Genomic DNA, 16,323 nt, shown 5'->3' with positions numbered 1-16,323 from the left:
GAACAGAAGACTGATTTCCAGTCCCTCACTCACAACTCACATATGCACGGGGAATATGTGGACAATATTTTTTTCTCCCCTATCCCTAGGGATAATATATATATTTCATAAAACATTACAATGTAGGATAACACCAAGTTGAATGAGTTAAGAAAATATACAACCATATGCATGAAACATTCCTAGATTTTATTATAAGTGATACAATTTCAATCATGTTGACAAGTGAATAACTAAACAGTTTCTTAAGAAGTTTTAAGAAACTAAATCTTAGTAATTTTCAATTCTGATCTACATGCAAAATGAAACACTGAAAACTCAGAGAACTTATTTCAGGAAATCATCATATAATTCAATTATCAAAGTCCTGAAAACTCTTATGATCTCTCAAGAAATTAATTTCTATGGTTAAGAATAATAATGTAGAGGTCCCAGAGAGTTAAGAATAATGATGCAGGAGTGCTAGTAAATAAATAAATAAAAAAAAGTCAAGGGTCCAAGGCAACACTCTGTTAGTGGTCCTAGACTGTCAAAGCACCACAGTAACACCAATTTTTTGGAACAGTTCAAGGCTGTCAAAGCACCCAGTAACACCAATTTATGGAGTTATACCAAAGCCAAAAAAAGCTTTCTCACAAAATCTGTCAGTGAATATCTACTTTACACCATTTCTTGTAAAAAAAAAACCTGACTAAACTTCTCTGCTAAGAAAAGTCTAGCCACTTTTACCTTATGAGTAAAACATTATCAAATGACAACCTGTATTAAAATTAGTGCTTCTTTCCTTATTTTGCACATTACATATCTGAAAGATATCAATGCGAATGCTTAAGAAATAAGAAAAAAAATCCTAAAGAAAAATAAGCTGTGTGCAAAGTATGTTTACATACAAGCCAAAGTCTGGGGTAATCATAGTATCCAAGTGGTAATGCTGGGAACACATCAGTTGATGAACGAGTTTATGTAATGGGATCATTTACAATTTAGCCTTAAGCTGTTCTGCCTGCTTTTGGAATTCCTGTAACTTCATGGCCAGACCCATGTTACCCTTAATTTTAAGTTTGCCCTGGAAGAAGGCCTTCTGTGGGTTTAGCTTCCCCTCCATCAAATCAACGAGGTCTGCATCCATCATGGTGATCGTGACATCTGGCTTAGCTGTTGAAATGAAATAATAATGATAGCTTTCATCAACAAACTAAAGTCTAACATAATTTCACTCTTTGCAATGGATAATTGCACAACAGGTTTGCATCTTAACAAATATGGTATGCAGTGTACATATGTAAACCATTACAAACCTGAGCCATTGAATGTAACAGACCCTGATCCATTTTTTGCATCAACAATCCATTTGGCTTCACTACCACCTGGACCATCCTTTACTTGGAAGCAATAAACTCCTTTCACCTAAAAATGAAATGTTTAACATTACATGTCAAATTATTTACCTGTTATTTGTTTGCTTCTAAAAAAATGTACATATTTTTCTGCACTTTAAACAGGATGATGTATAATATTTACCGAAGACTTTGGTAGGAGACCAACTCCATATGTTCATGTACTGAAATCCTAATTGCAATGCTCCACACAAGAACTGAAGATTTCTTGATTCTGGTTTGGCTATCTTGAACTGAGTCAAATGTGTGCAGAGATTTATGGTTGGAGAATAAAGGTAAAATGACTAAAAATACACAAGAATAAACCTCAATATCAGGTTACTCTATCATGTACTTTTTTGTTTCATAAAATAGGTAATAGTAACAAAAAGAATTCATGGCTTCATATAATTTTTGTATAAAGGTTTAACATTTTTCCAGTTACCTGTTCATTCCACCAGAATTCCGTCAGTTTATCCAACCTTATGCATATGTTATTCTACTTGTAGGTACTCAAATTCATCACTGTGCATATTTTCCAGACCCCTTTCTCACTAACTGAGTATCTTTTGTGATTACTAAAGAGCAAAAATCATCTAACTATATCATATCCTCATTTTCTAACTTCTACACCACTTGTTCTCTAAACCTCAATACTGATGTAATTAACTGTGAAACATCATACTAAAAATAGGAAAAATACAACTGTTTAACGATAAATCCTGGCTGATCCTAAACCTACCCTGAAATGAATGAACCAGTTTGCTTTATCCATGTAACGGATATTATTTCATTCATTCATTCATATATACACTAATCTTTCAAATAGAAAGCATGACAACATCGCAATCATTAGCACAGCTCTGTAGTATTATTTCCCAGATTTCATGTTTCTTACATTTTATACACTAATTATTTTCCAATATGAAAAAGTATATGCTCACATACAATGCACATCCTTTTCATTCATATAAATCCCACATTCACATTTGTCTGAATTCAGGTCGATTACATATTCTGACTCTTCAGAACTCATTTCCCTTTCCCTTTCTCGACCTATTCATGTAACTAAAGTGAAACTTTACTAGCCACACATCCTATAGTATCATCTTTTTTTAACAACTAAGTTCAGCATACAAAACATCTAACAAGCATTACCAAAAGGAATTATGAATACAGTGTTACCAGTAAGGAATTCAAAAGTAATGGAAGCTACCTAAGTGACTTGCAAAATGTACCCTCGGAATTACATTCACTTCAAGGTATGAAGAGTTTTCTTGCAATGATTTATGTCTATCATTCAGTGGTAAAACAAAATTACCTTTGTGAAAAAATATAAGGAAGTGTTATCAGCCTACCTTTTTGACGAGTGCAGGACCATCAGCCTCCAAGGCATTTTGAATAGCATTGAAGATAGCAGCACTCTGGAATTCTTCTTCAGCTGCTGTGGTTGCTGCTACAATGCTGTTTCAGTATATGTGCACATTCATCATAATATATAAATATACATATATATCTAGTATGAAAAATAATTATGTATATATCAATTATTCTATTACACTACATTTAAGCCCTTTCAATGTGGATGTAATAATATCTGGGGACACTTTGTGCAGTAGTTTGTTATTACAATTTACATTAGAATGTAGTTTTCTCAATAAGATGATATAGAACTTCACCTGGAGAGACATTGCTTAAATCTGCTATGCATCCTTTATGTTCCTCAGCTGATGTGCATATGAATTACTCCATGAGTATTTTCAGGCATATATGGTAAATTGTGAGGTATACCTATAAGTCTTTTTGTCATAAACAAATATGATTACTAAGGGTTTTCATCAGCAAATATCTATTATCTTGAAGAGTGACCCAGCTTCAAAACAATACATAATGTGACACCACAAATCTCATTCAGGATTTTTTGACATCTTGTGTAATGACCAATATATGGAAAAAGTTTAGGATATAGTGTCTGAAAACAATGGGTGGAATGTATTGGCTGTATATTAACCCATGAGGCAGAAACATCCCAAAAATCATGTATATGTCCCATCTGCAGTGAACATAAAAAACTACCAGGTGTATACTCCTAATCCACAGTGAATGTGTCAATATCTAATCTACCATACAGTGATTAATTTCTGTATAAGTTCTCAGTTTATGGCAGCAATAAACTAGTCTTTCATGTTCTACAAGATTAAGCAAGTGTGAGAAGCATTTTACTGACCCGCGATCATTGCCTCTAAAGCCCATCTTGTACAAAGTTACAACAGCTGCCCCTCCAAGTCCAAGGTTGTGCTGGAGAGCTAATTTAGCCCCTGGAACTTGACGTTTGCCTGCCTGTCCCCGCAGCTGCCAACACAGTTCAGAGCACTGTGCAAGGCCTGAGGACAAAAAGACAGCCCCTTAATATGCAATCTGCATTGCTGGTGAAAGATGACTGTAAAAAGAAATGAAAACAGTAAACATACAAGTTAGTTCAGTAAAAACTGTATCAGGAGGTGATGCAGCACCTACATAAGTAATCAAAATGTAAATAAATCTTAACAATTAATACATTAATTAGTACACCTCCTGAATTCCCAATGCACACTATGCATTCTAGATTACTCATGTTTAATCCCATTATCAACTACAATAAGTCTAAGTATATTTATGAGAAACAGTGCATACAACAGTTTTAAAGAGCTGATGTAATAATACAAGATAAAAAGGACAAGTCCCGTCAAAGTTACCAAGAATTAATTCATACTCACTCACAAAAACACTACCTACCCAGATGGATGCTCTAACAGGAAAGGGACAAATACTGTGGAGTCACCCAGACAGCAACTGATACCTAAGGCAGCCTGAACTTATCAGTTGTAGATTATAGATTAAGATACAGTATCTGTTACAACATAAGGGCCACACATATAGGAAGTGCATGTGTAGTCTTAGAATCATCCTTAACATCTGAAGAAAGATTTTTTGATTGTTGGATGCAGCTTGATGTTGACCTGCCTTTATGATGCTAGCAACTGATAGGCCAAAATCCTGCACAATATAACCAAACATCACAGCAGGGAAGTGACAACAACGAGAATCTCTATACTTACAAATATTCACGTCGTTATCCCTGGATGTGTACCTTGCTCATGCACAATTAATCACCTATACCTTTCAGCTCATTCAAAACATACCCATTCTGTTTCATCAAAGTCAACTGATATTGATTTTGATAATCTTTAATTTCAGTTATGAAACCCACTAACTACACAGCCCTCCCCACTAACATCTTCATTACCTTACAACATACAAAAAAATAAAAAGCTTCAAATCATACCATTCCAGTCTGATTTAACTCTACATACACTAAACTATCAATGGAAAATGAAACCAATGTAATTCCAGGTGGTGCTCTTAAACTTACTAATTATCCGACAAATTGTTTGAGACAACTTTCACTCGAGGCTACAAGTCACTAAATAAAGGCCCTGCCTTTAACTAGTTTTTTCCTAACACCTGAAGTAGAGAGTATCATTAATTATAACACATCTTGGTAATCTTTAGCACATGTATCAAAAGAGAATTGAATAATAAGAGGTATAACCAACACCATACTTTGCCTGCCGCTGGCAAAGTGTAATAACGTACAAGAATGTCCAAGGAAAAGGAAAGAGCCATAAATTTCTGCATCTACCCATTACTAATAACAAGGTACACGAGCCAATCATCAGCATGACAGAGCAAAAAAACCCGGCAAATGTGGCATAAACATTAACAAGAACAGTAGAATATACTACACTAAACTTACGATACGAAATGATTGAGAATTTATCAGCAGTTACAAGAACAGACTTCTGAGCATCTAATATCTAATGAGGGAACGCCAGCATCTCCATCTCCAGCCAGCAGCACACCCCCAGCCAGCAGCTTCACCGGGGGGGAGATGAGGGGTGGGGTTTATTTCTCCCTACAACCAACATTACGAACCTTCGTCACCTCCTGATAAGGAGATAAGCGAGTACCATCTTGTCTGATTACCTTGTGCTGCCTGTGATTTGTTATCACACAGAGTTAGAGCCATATTAACATCACCTGACCACCAAAACAACGCACAAAACAGGGTGATCAGCTGATGCAGAATACCCGATAGTCACTTGTTTACATTCACGCTCTTTAAACTTTAAATACCCCACAAAAATAAACAAATAATCATGTTATCCACTTCAATCTATGAAATGATAGGAGGTAGTTATATAAAACTAATATAGCTATCATTTGATGTCTAAAGGGAACAATTTTATTTGAATATTTTGTATTGTTTATACCAAGCTTCAGTACAAATGACTAAAATCACCATATCTCACTTTTTCTTCACTATATAAAACTAGTAGTCTTTTATGCACCTCAATATGTGTTTCCTTTCAGTACCTACCTTGATCCATTTTAATACTATTAATCAGGCAATAAAACTTAATGAACTTTTCAATTGTCACATGTACAATACACTGACTGGGCAACACGGGTGTTAAACTTTCTTCCTGCAACACAAACTCACATCACAAATACTATTCACTACAACATCGTTTATTCTGCTATACCTAACAAACCCTCGCCTCCTGCTGTTCTACCCTTTTTCGTACACAGACCACCACCCTCCTCATTGGCACCCTTTAATCGAAGCTGTTCATCTTTAGCTTTAGGTTTGGTTAATGAGCTGGTACCTGGCGTAAGCTGAGGTTGTGTATATGTGTGTACACATATGGCTAAGACAGTATATGGACAAGGTCATGAGACAAGGCATCAATAGCCTCATATATGTAAAACAGTAATGACAAATAGTTCATACTAACATATCGATATTCTAGTGATGAAGACCCATGAACACATATATACATATTTTATCATACATATGAGCCACAAAGGGAAAATCCTCACTAGGTCCCCTTCTCTGTTCCTTCTTTTGGAAGAGGGAAAATCCTCACTAGGCCCCCTTCTCTGTTCCTTCTTTTGGAGGAGGGAAATTCCTCACTAGGCCCCTTCTCTGTTCCTTCTTTACGAAAAGTAAAAACTGAAGGGGAGGATTTCATGCTCCCCACACAGACATATACATATATACACATGTACATATTCATACTAGCTTGCCTTCATCCATTCCTGGTGCTACCCCTCCCAACAGGAAACAGCATCGCTACCCCCTGCTTCAGTGAGGTAGCACCAGGATAACAGACAAAAATAGCGGCACTAGGTTTCCCACTACCAAGCGTCACCTTACTGATGGTGCTTTGAGTTTGTGGCAGGTCACGGTGTGTGACCTCACAATCAAGTACTCAATGTTCAACAGTGGCACGTCAAAAGCTGCCACCATCTGGTGATGCTTGTTTACCAATGGCGTCTTAGCTATGTCTTTTCTTTGTATATCAACTGATTGTTCTACATTTTTCTAATTCTTGTATCTCCCCTGATGATGTGATCATTACAGAAAGTGCACATGGGAACTAATCATGTTTCATTTTCCTCATGGTTATATGCATATGCTAGATCATGTGCATCACTGTGACCTCTTGCATACATATACAAACACACGCATACACATATATACACATTTACATATTCATACTTGCTTGCCTTCATCCATTTCTGATGCCACCCTGCCCCACAGGAAACAGCACAAATGCATGAAAGAAAAGAACAGAGATAACAAACATTCTCTTCTCTTCCCCCACACCTAATTGTTGCCCCCTCTTAGAAATAAGAATTACAGAAATGGATTTTACGATGCGTCTTTGATGACTACCTTTAGTTATGATCATCTATTACAAATGAAGATGTTCCCTAACCAAAGCCAGATTTTATCAAATTACCCAGTAAGCTTCATTTTCAGTCCAAGGTAACTGGAATTCAAGTATGCAGAGGAAAATGGTTCTTGAAATTCCTAAAGATGCATGCAAGGCATTCAACTTTCACATGAGTTGCTTGCACTAAAGTTAATGTAAATAACTGGCATTGTGGATCTTCAATATTAGTGTTATCAAAATGCATCATTAAATTATAGAATAAGTCCAGTGAGAACCACATAATCACCTACCTGAAGAGAAATGTAGAGAAAAAAAATCCATATCAGGATCCAAAAAACTTAGGTAATACTACCATGATGCAGATCCACCTTTGAAGTGTTCTAACTGATTACTTTTGAGAAGGTGAACATTGATGGATAATATATCAAACCAGCAGTTCAGTCAGCTGAGCTTAAAAATATAAATGCGTTTTGAAAATTTTCATAACAGGAATAGCTAATACAGGTGAGGTCATTTATTTGCTTACTCACCTGTAGCACCAAGAGGATGACCCTTTGAAATGAGTCCACCGGATGGATTTATGACATACTTTCCACCATAAGTATTATTACCCAAGTCAATTAGTTGCCCAGCTTCACCCTCACCACAAAGGCCTGGAATAGCAACAAGAGATCAAATTCAATCACTTGAAATACTGAAATAATTGAATTCATGAGAGTAGTTTCTTTTTTTACTTTCTAGTCATATCATTTCTTTTCATAATTCTTTCTAACTATGCAATCACCTTCATCTTGGATACAGCACTCTCCCTTATTTTCCCTTCCATCCAACCGTGTTTGCTCATGGAAATTAGTTCAAATCTTTATATTCTCTCACTTATTCCACTAGTTCACCACTCATCCTGACCTTACAATTCAGCTCTACATCTTTTATTCTCATTGACACTGCAAAGGCTATTATGTCACTCTCCCTCCTTTCAAAACTCAAAAATCTTACTCTTACTGGTATTACTTCACTCTCTCCATTCAAAACTCAACCTCTTACTATTACGGGTACTGACGTTCATTCCCCTTCTTTTATACTCTGTGTAAAACTCACTTTACCTGTATTATCTCTTCATTCTTTGCTAGTAAGACTAAATTGCCTATAAACTAGAGAGAAACCAAAAAATTAAACTTTTCTGTCAAACTCAGGCTTTGCTTCTGTTCTATTCTATGTCCACATTTAACTTTACCACCCTTTCCTTGGTACAAAGGCACCACCAACTGCTTCTGTCTAGTCATAAGGCACCGCCCCAAACTATTGAAAGAAAACATACAGGGGGTCTCTGATTCATGAGCATCCTACTTATGAACACGTGTACTTATGAATGAGCTCAATTGAAACTATAATTAATTCCTATTCTCACATACGATCAATTACTCATACTTATGAACTGCCAAAAGTAACTTTTTTCATTAAGCGTTGCTTAACATGATGTTCTACTAACTATATTTACTTCAGAATACAATATCTAATACATTAGTCATGTATAGGTATTTACTCAAATTTCATGCATTTCTTTATATTTCCCAACTTATGAACTGATAAACATTATGAACAGGATCCAGGAACCTAATCCATTCATAATCTGGGAACCTCATATATATTTTGTGTATCCATTACTACTTAATTCACTTCTACTCCTCAACATTTCTGCTAGTATCTACTTCAGGGGCTATCAACAATTTTCATCTGCTTATAGCTAACTCTATTCTAACCCACATTGCAATTTTCCCTCCCCTCTCTTCATCTCCATGCCAAGTTTGCTCTTTTATGGGGTCAACCCTATTTTCTTGAACTGAGGTGTAAGTTTAGTATCCTTATGGCACTGTGCTTTCATGTAAATGCATAAAGATTAATTGGAAATATATATTAAGACAAAAAGGATTAGATAGGTCTTCACCAAAACATGGATATCAAGGCTTTCATGGTAGATTCTAGAAACAGATACAGATTTAACTTACCAAGAGCTTCGTATGAAATAAGCTCATTGGCTGAGAAGCAATCATGAAGTTCAACTACATCAACATTAGAAGGAGAGTAACCACTCTTGCTGAAAACCCTCTGAGCTGCCATCTTTGTCATGTCATATCCAGCCTAAAATTTGAGAAAGAAAATTTTCCAAGCTCTATCACTTTTATATAAATATTTCATTAAAAAAATCCTCTGTAATAAAAGCTTCTCAGAGTTATGATTCTCAAATTACTTCTCAAAAATACAGAATTTCTAATGAGTGTTCAAACCGGTAAATTCCACTAATGTTCCATGAAGAGTACAAAATGAATATTTGGACATTGTTCTGATTATCCTGAATGTTTTAAATTCTTGGAAATAAGGAAGCCTCTGCAGTAGGTTTACAAACATGGATCTTGTTTCTTTTACAATTTCATTTAGATAAGGAACCTTATGTGTTTACTGATAGTACTTACCTTCATGTGATACCTTCTGTACGCAGTGCACAAACTTATGGAGAATACAAACCTCAAAAACTCTAATACTGTATTCTGTCCATAGAAAACTGTTTTGACATTAAAACTGTGCACACTTCATGTAAATTTCTTACCTTGCCATGTTTCCTAAACTGGTTGAATGGTAATACTAAATGATTCCTTGTTAAATGAAAACTCATTCTCATAAACTCACAATCTTCATTGGACTTTCATCCTCGAAAGTAGAAGGTAGATCAGTTGACATTTCCATGGCCAAGATTTCTACTGCTTGGTCCTGAAGACCATGAGAAATTATAAACTCCTCAGAAGCCAAAACTGCTGCTCCAGCACCATCAGAGGTGGGACAGCACTGCAGTTTGGTGAGGTGCCCTGAAACCTTTGGAGATTCCATAATCTGTTCCAATGTATACTCTTGTTGGAACTGAGCATATCTGGTGGAATAAGACACACAATCAACGTTTTTGACTTCTATATACAGTTTTGAAAAATATATAGAGATGAAATTTTCTCAGTGTTCACTAGCTTTATGTTTAATGATTATTTTAATTTAAGTAGTTGAAATCAGTATCACAGATAAGTTTAAAAAAACTTTATCAATATTTAGGTTTGTCTATGACTGACATTATTTGTGCCTACTTAGTTATGTGAATACCTTGCATTCCCTTGTCTTAGGCTGATCTTATACTTCCTTTGGATCTGTTCAGTTTTTGTATGAAGGTTTAGGTGAAGACTCCAAATAAATTTTCTCACAGGGTAGACCACTGAATAACCACTTAATGTTCCTGGCAGGGCACTCATATATCTTTTAACCATATCTTTTAAAAAATTCTAGGTATATTTGTAGATTTAATAATTTTCTTTCTTCTCATCTGAGAGGTATTTAGTTCTGAAATATTCCGATTATTTCTGCGTATGGGGAGAGAGGTTTACATTCATTTTACCCTGTCACTTAACCATGTTTATATTCCTAAGTCTGCATGCATGCATGCACACACACACACACACACACACACACACACACACACACACACACAAAATCACTGTGTAGATATTTTGTTCAATAGTTACAACAAAAAAGCACCCACGGATTATTGACAGAATGAAGATGATTTTTGTGGGCTATTTTGGCCAGATGAAGTGGTGTAGTCCCATATTTTTTCATGTGTTCAATGCCAGCATTTCCAAAGATCTGTGCAGCCATAGGAGCAGCCTCTATTTCAGCAATATTTGCCAGGCACTCTACGTGCTTTCCAACTGGATTCTCACGGTCATGATACTGTAAGACAAAACAATGTAATCATTCCATATAAATGTAAGTATGGCTTATTCAGTGTCAGCACATAAAAGATTGCAAACTTATTTATACCTACAGCAATAATTCTATTTTCAACAGAGGTTAAGTTACTGTAAATAACCTTATTTGATGATATGCGACCATATCTGTTGATCTTATTTGTACCATTTGACAAACTAATGTTTCAACTACCACTCACATGAGTGCAGTGAGTGAGCAAAGTAAAAACCATATACAGTATAAGCTTAAAAGGGGCCCTGGCACAATGAAAATATCATCACTATCGAATGACTTCAAACGAGTGTAGCTGCTTTAAGCAGCAAAATCTAAAATGTATTGCTGAACATAAGCAGAACAAGCATCTTATTACTAACCTTTGAGCTGAGAGAGCCACGTTCCATTTTCTCAAAACCAAGAGCAAGCACACAATCAGCCTGTCCTCCCAAGACGAGATTACGTGCCATGAAAAGAGCAGTTGAACCAGTCGAGCAGTTGTTGTTGACATTGTACACAGGTATGCCTGTCATACCTACTTCATATAAAGCACACTGACCAGAAGTGGAGTCCCCTGCAGTTTATGAATGAACATTGATGTATAAAAACTTATCTATGTCTGTTGTGCTAGTTTATCAGTTACTAATAACCAGACAGAATTTTTGCATGCTCAATGAAATCTTTTTTTGTACCTAAAAATAAAAAAAATATGCTAATATAAATTTCAAACGGTGACAAAGAGTACAAAGCTTCAATTTTCAAGTACTTTGAAAAAAGCAATGATAAACATATTACATGGGCAGGAAGAATGCTTCTTCCTAATGACTCAGAAATCAATCAAGACTGATTTATCCACTAGCCTCATCAATAAGTAGCTCAAGAACTCCACTGCAATAGGAAGTCTGACAAAAGAGAATTTCTCAAAAGGAACCTACTGAGATACTATAGGGAAAATAATGTTTTTGTTACAAAAGCAGCAAGTTATATAATCATTCAAAATTTCCCAGCTGATCCTTCCACTGAGATAACAGATTTCATTAGAACCACAAAGGTTCCATTCTAGGAAAACTGAAAATAAAATTCACAAATTACAATGATGATCCAAATATCATATTTTGAAGATTTAAAGGTAGTAACAGATCCAACTGAACTGAATACAAATAAGTGGAAATCAAATACTTTTCAAATTTTTCATAATTTTCAGTAACTTGCATTCTATTACCTTTACACACTAGTTACAAAGTAAGTTCCTTGTTAAGATAAAACATTAAAGAAGGACCACAAATTATAAAAGGCTCTGAGAAAGGAACAGGAATACTTCTTACTTAATCATGTAGTTTTCCTAGGACCTGTCAAATCAACCTTAGTGATACAGGAGAATACACAATTAATTATGCCACAGTCTCATTTGATGCATGCAAAAAACTCAACTATAAATAATTTTGGATGCTGCCTGAAAAGTCTATTTGAGAACACTGCTGTAATCACCTGCTAAGGCATACTCCTCTAGAATCTCTATCCATGATATTACTCCCTCCACTCAGCTGACATGTTGAAAGGTGATCTAATCTCCAGTGAGGAACGTAAGCCAGGTGATGAGATGAAAGGAAATGATAAGTCTACGTTAAAAACATGCTTTTCACGGGCCCAAAACTGACTTTTTTAAAGATACCTTTCTCACTTGCTCTCTATCATCATGCATTTTCCCCAAACAAATAAATAAGAGAGGAGATTTTAATTTCTATGGATTTACCTGAAGCTACCAACAGGAGAAGAAACATTTTAAGTATCGGAAGAGGATCATCCAGGAGACTCCACTCTTAACGAGGTCCCTGACCAGCTCTGCCCTCAAGCAACCACCCATTTTTGCAGAGATAAATCATGTGGGCATGTGAGTGAGTGTGTGTGTGTGTGTGTGTGTGTGTGTGTGTGTGTGTGTGTGATATGTTTTAAATGCAGAGAGGATGATCATTCAAAACATCAACAATCAGCAATTATCAACCATTTACTAGACATTCTTATACTGATTATCAAAAGTACATCACCTTTTGATTTAAATCCTGGAGCAGAGGATGCTATGAACAAAAAACATGAAACACTGCCCATGCCAGCTCACCATAAACATATCCAACTGCTGCCTGCTGAATCGCATCATAAGTGATCTTGGCATCTTTGAGGGCCTTTTGTACAGCCTCCTTTGCCATTGATGGGTAGCTAAAGTCATCTCTTCGACCGGGCTTCTCAAACTAGAGGAAAAAGAAGGAAAAAAATTATCTATCTATACTTATGTCTTACTTCCAGCCCCAGGAGTCCCCTCTATCTTCATGAGGCTTCTGCAGTACTGTGGAAGCTGACTGTACTCAGTGGTTGCGACCAAAGGTCATAAAGTGTTCAGACATGTGTCAATCTATGTGAAGAGCATGAAGGGATATTAGGGCTATGGAACAGTAAGTGCTTGATATCTTCATTACAGCAGTTGCATCATGGGAATGGAGGGTCATGGGATTTATTGAAACAACATTTTGTACTGCTGCATGGATAGGTATATCCTGGCATGGATTGGAAAACGTGGTTCATGTTTGTTTAAGAGTGTTGCTTCTGATGTGTGTTATTCCAGTGAACTAGAGTTTAACACTGGGCTGGAAAGGTAGCTGTTTAGTTTTTAATGCATTATTTCAGCATGTATATGTTCTGACAGTTATATTTGTTCTAGGTGGGTGGGGGAGGGGTGGGATCTGTGAATAGAGGTTGCTGAAGTATGTGACAGGGGAAAGTTTTTGTTTCTACTAGGGAGCTGGTATTTACTTATGGAAAGATTTGGTGGGAGGGGTTTTGTGCTGTTTTGAGTGTGCATATATATATATATATATATATATATATATATATATATATATATATATATATATATATATATATATATATGTTTCAGAACCCTGCATAACTGAGCTTAATTAATCAAAACTCAAATATGGCAGAGCTGTATTGTGGGAAGCACAGTCTCGACAAAGTACTTCTTGCTTCAAGCATCCTAGTCATGCAAGGCAGACACAAATTCAACTCATACCCTCTAGTCACCTTGAATGGATAATCCTAAGTCAGGTCAAAGGTCTTCTCCATTGTATCTTTATCTTTACTATATCGTCTAGACTAATGGCATTTGTCATGGCACTAATGGGTGTACGCAAAAGTCTGCAACTTTATAATGTTTTAGATGAATACTTGTGAAGTCTTTGGGGTCCTACTCTCCCATAGCCCAGGTGGGGCCAAGGTTGCTGGGTAGGGTCGTTGGATGACAGGGTCCATACAGTGAAGTGTTATTAACAAAAGGATCAAGAAACAAAAAATAGAAGTTTATCTCGGAGAAAAAATAACATTCCGCAGTCTACATCTCAGAACCCTTAAACTTAAGAATTACATGCAACTATACACTAATCATCCTTAACTTACCTTTGTCATGCCAACACCAACCACGAAAACTCTTCTGGCCATGTTTTCAAGATGAAGCACAGCTTGCATACCCTATATCAGCAAAAGGGTGAGGGAGATGAAGCCTTCAGGAAGGTCCTGCTTCGTGTGTGTTGTTTATCAGCTGCCTCGACCCACCCGCACAGGCCCCCAGACCCAGTGGTGCCTTGTTTATGTTTATCAGCTGGTCTGAACCCTGAACCTGCTATGATCATATAATACGTATTCTTTCGTCTTATCAACTCAGAATATACTTTTCAGTCATATATATATATATATATATATATATATATATATATATATATATATATATATATATATATATATATATATGCTTTAAACAAATTCCTCTCACATGGTGTGCATCAGATAACTTCTACTTGATTAGAGTGTCATGGTGATAATCGTTGCCCTCCAGCAATGCTGTAAGATACTTCTTATCAAAAGTACAACACACCTGCTTCTCAAAGTATATAAAAACAGCTCGAATATATGTCGATCAATTCTTTACGTGCGCTTGTGCTTCATCGAGACATGAACTTAGTTCGAAGTTATGAAGCAGGACTTCGTACAATAGTCATACTACAGCGAATTTCATCCAAGTGATTACTGATCACTTGTGATGCCAAGCATAGAGCTGTATAGAATGCATGGACATGAACAGAAAACTAGTTCCAGGAGGCCATTGCTGAAACGAAGTTGCTAAATAAATACAAACATATAGGCAAGCAATCCATATACTCATCCAAGGTATATAAACCAATATGAGTACGTAACCTGAAGGCAACAATCAATATTCTCGTTAATCAGCCTCGATTCACAGGCAAACTTTAAATTCTGAACACACTATCTTAAATGACGGGGCAGACGACAAGGCCACAGCCATTGTATAGCATCATGTCGCAGTTACCCAGCTTCTTGATGACTGGGCAAGTCGATGTTTGCAGTAAAATGTGATCATACCTCTCTATCACGTGATTAAAATACACATAAAGGCATGTTTATGTCGTTCCCAAACCAAAACAAAAACCTCATTCATCTCTAGTGATATTAGATAATTACGTGTTGTGTGTACAAGAAGATCGAAGATATTTTATTATTACAATCATCATTTCTACTCCAATTCTCGTTATCTTTAGTTAAACTGAATCAAATACATCTACTAACATTCACTGATGTTAATTGATTTATATATATCTATTGATTAAATGATTTGTTTTCATTGATAGAACACGCTCATAGAAATGAGGACTTTTAAACGTCCATTTAAATTCATTCATCATAATCGTCTCGAATGTTTACTATCGATATTTAAATGTAGGATTTTAAAGAATTGTGTCCTTAGATCCTTTTAGAGTCCTATCGTTAATCCATTTATCTATGGAGGACAAAAATAAAAGAAAATATAATAGACTGCGAAAATATCGTCTGAAATCCCGACTTTCAAGAACGATTTGGGATGATATCAATGACGTAAGATCTACCCGAGTTTTAGAGAAAAGCAGGATAGGGAATACATAAAAAAATAAAATGGTTTAGTGAACGAAATATAGATGATTATTTTATTCATGATATCAGAGGAGAATCAACGACAGTGTTGGAGTTATATTGTTAACGTTGGGTTGGAAAAAGAAAATGGGTATCAAACAGTGAAAAAGAAAACTGAATATATTAGATGGGTAACTTTAATTGGTATTGTTTATAATGGTAGGACGTCGCAACCCAGCAATATAAACGGTTTAACATTGAAAGTTGATGATGGATTTATGAGAAAATTTGGCTTCTTAGAGTGGTAAATAGGAAGAAAACATGCCTGATGAGAATTATTGGAAAGCCTGGATATGTGCCGAAATTTGAATAAATATACCAGGTTGAATTATTGATTAGAATTATCAGTTATGAAAAACAATAACTAAAGG

At 35.9% G+C, this 16,323-nt stretch overlaps 1 protein-coding gene across 1 annotated transcript; it reads right to left on the bottom strand.

Moving 5' to 3' along the window:
• Window positions 1-168: 168 nt before the first annotated feature.
• LOC139763461 (sterol carrier protein 2-like) lies at window positions 169-14,568 on the bottom strand. Its single transcript, XM_071689536.1, has 11 exons — window positions 14,387-14,568; window positions 13,056-13,185; window positions 11,320-11,513; window positions 10,737-10,927; window positions 9,845-10,082; window positions 9,166-9,298; window positions 7,690-7,812; window positions 3,604-3,760; window positions 2,735-2,840; window positions 1,299-1,407; window positions 169-1,155 (listed from the first exon to the last, which is right to left on the bottom strand). The coding sequence occupies exons 1-11, from the start codon at window positions 14,453-14,455 to the stop codon at window positions 977-979; spliced, it is 1,629 nt and encodes a 542-aa protein (XP_071545637.1). The 5' UTR covers window positions 14,456-14,568; the 3' UTR covers window positions 169-976.
• Between the last annotated feature and the right edge of the window lie 1,755 nt (window positions 14,569-16,323).

Source organism: Panulirus ornatus, chromosome 47, assembly GCF_036320965.1.
Source record: "Panulirus ornatus isolate Po-2019 chromosome 47, ASM3632096v1, whole genome shotgun sequence".
NCBI classification, from domain to species: Eukaryota; Metazoa; Arthropoda; class Malacostraca; order Decapoda; family Palinuridae; genus Panulirus; species Panulirus ornatus.
The sequence above is the reverse complement of the archived record's forward strand: the minus strand, read 5'-3'. Positions and strand labels throughout refer to the sequence as shown.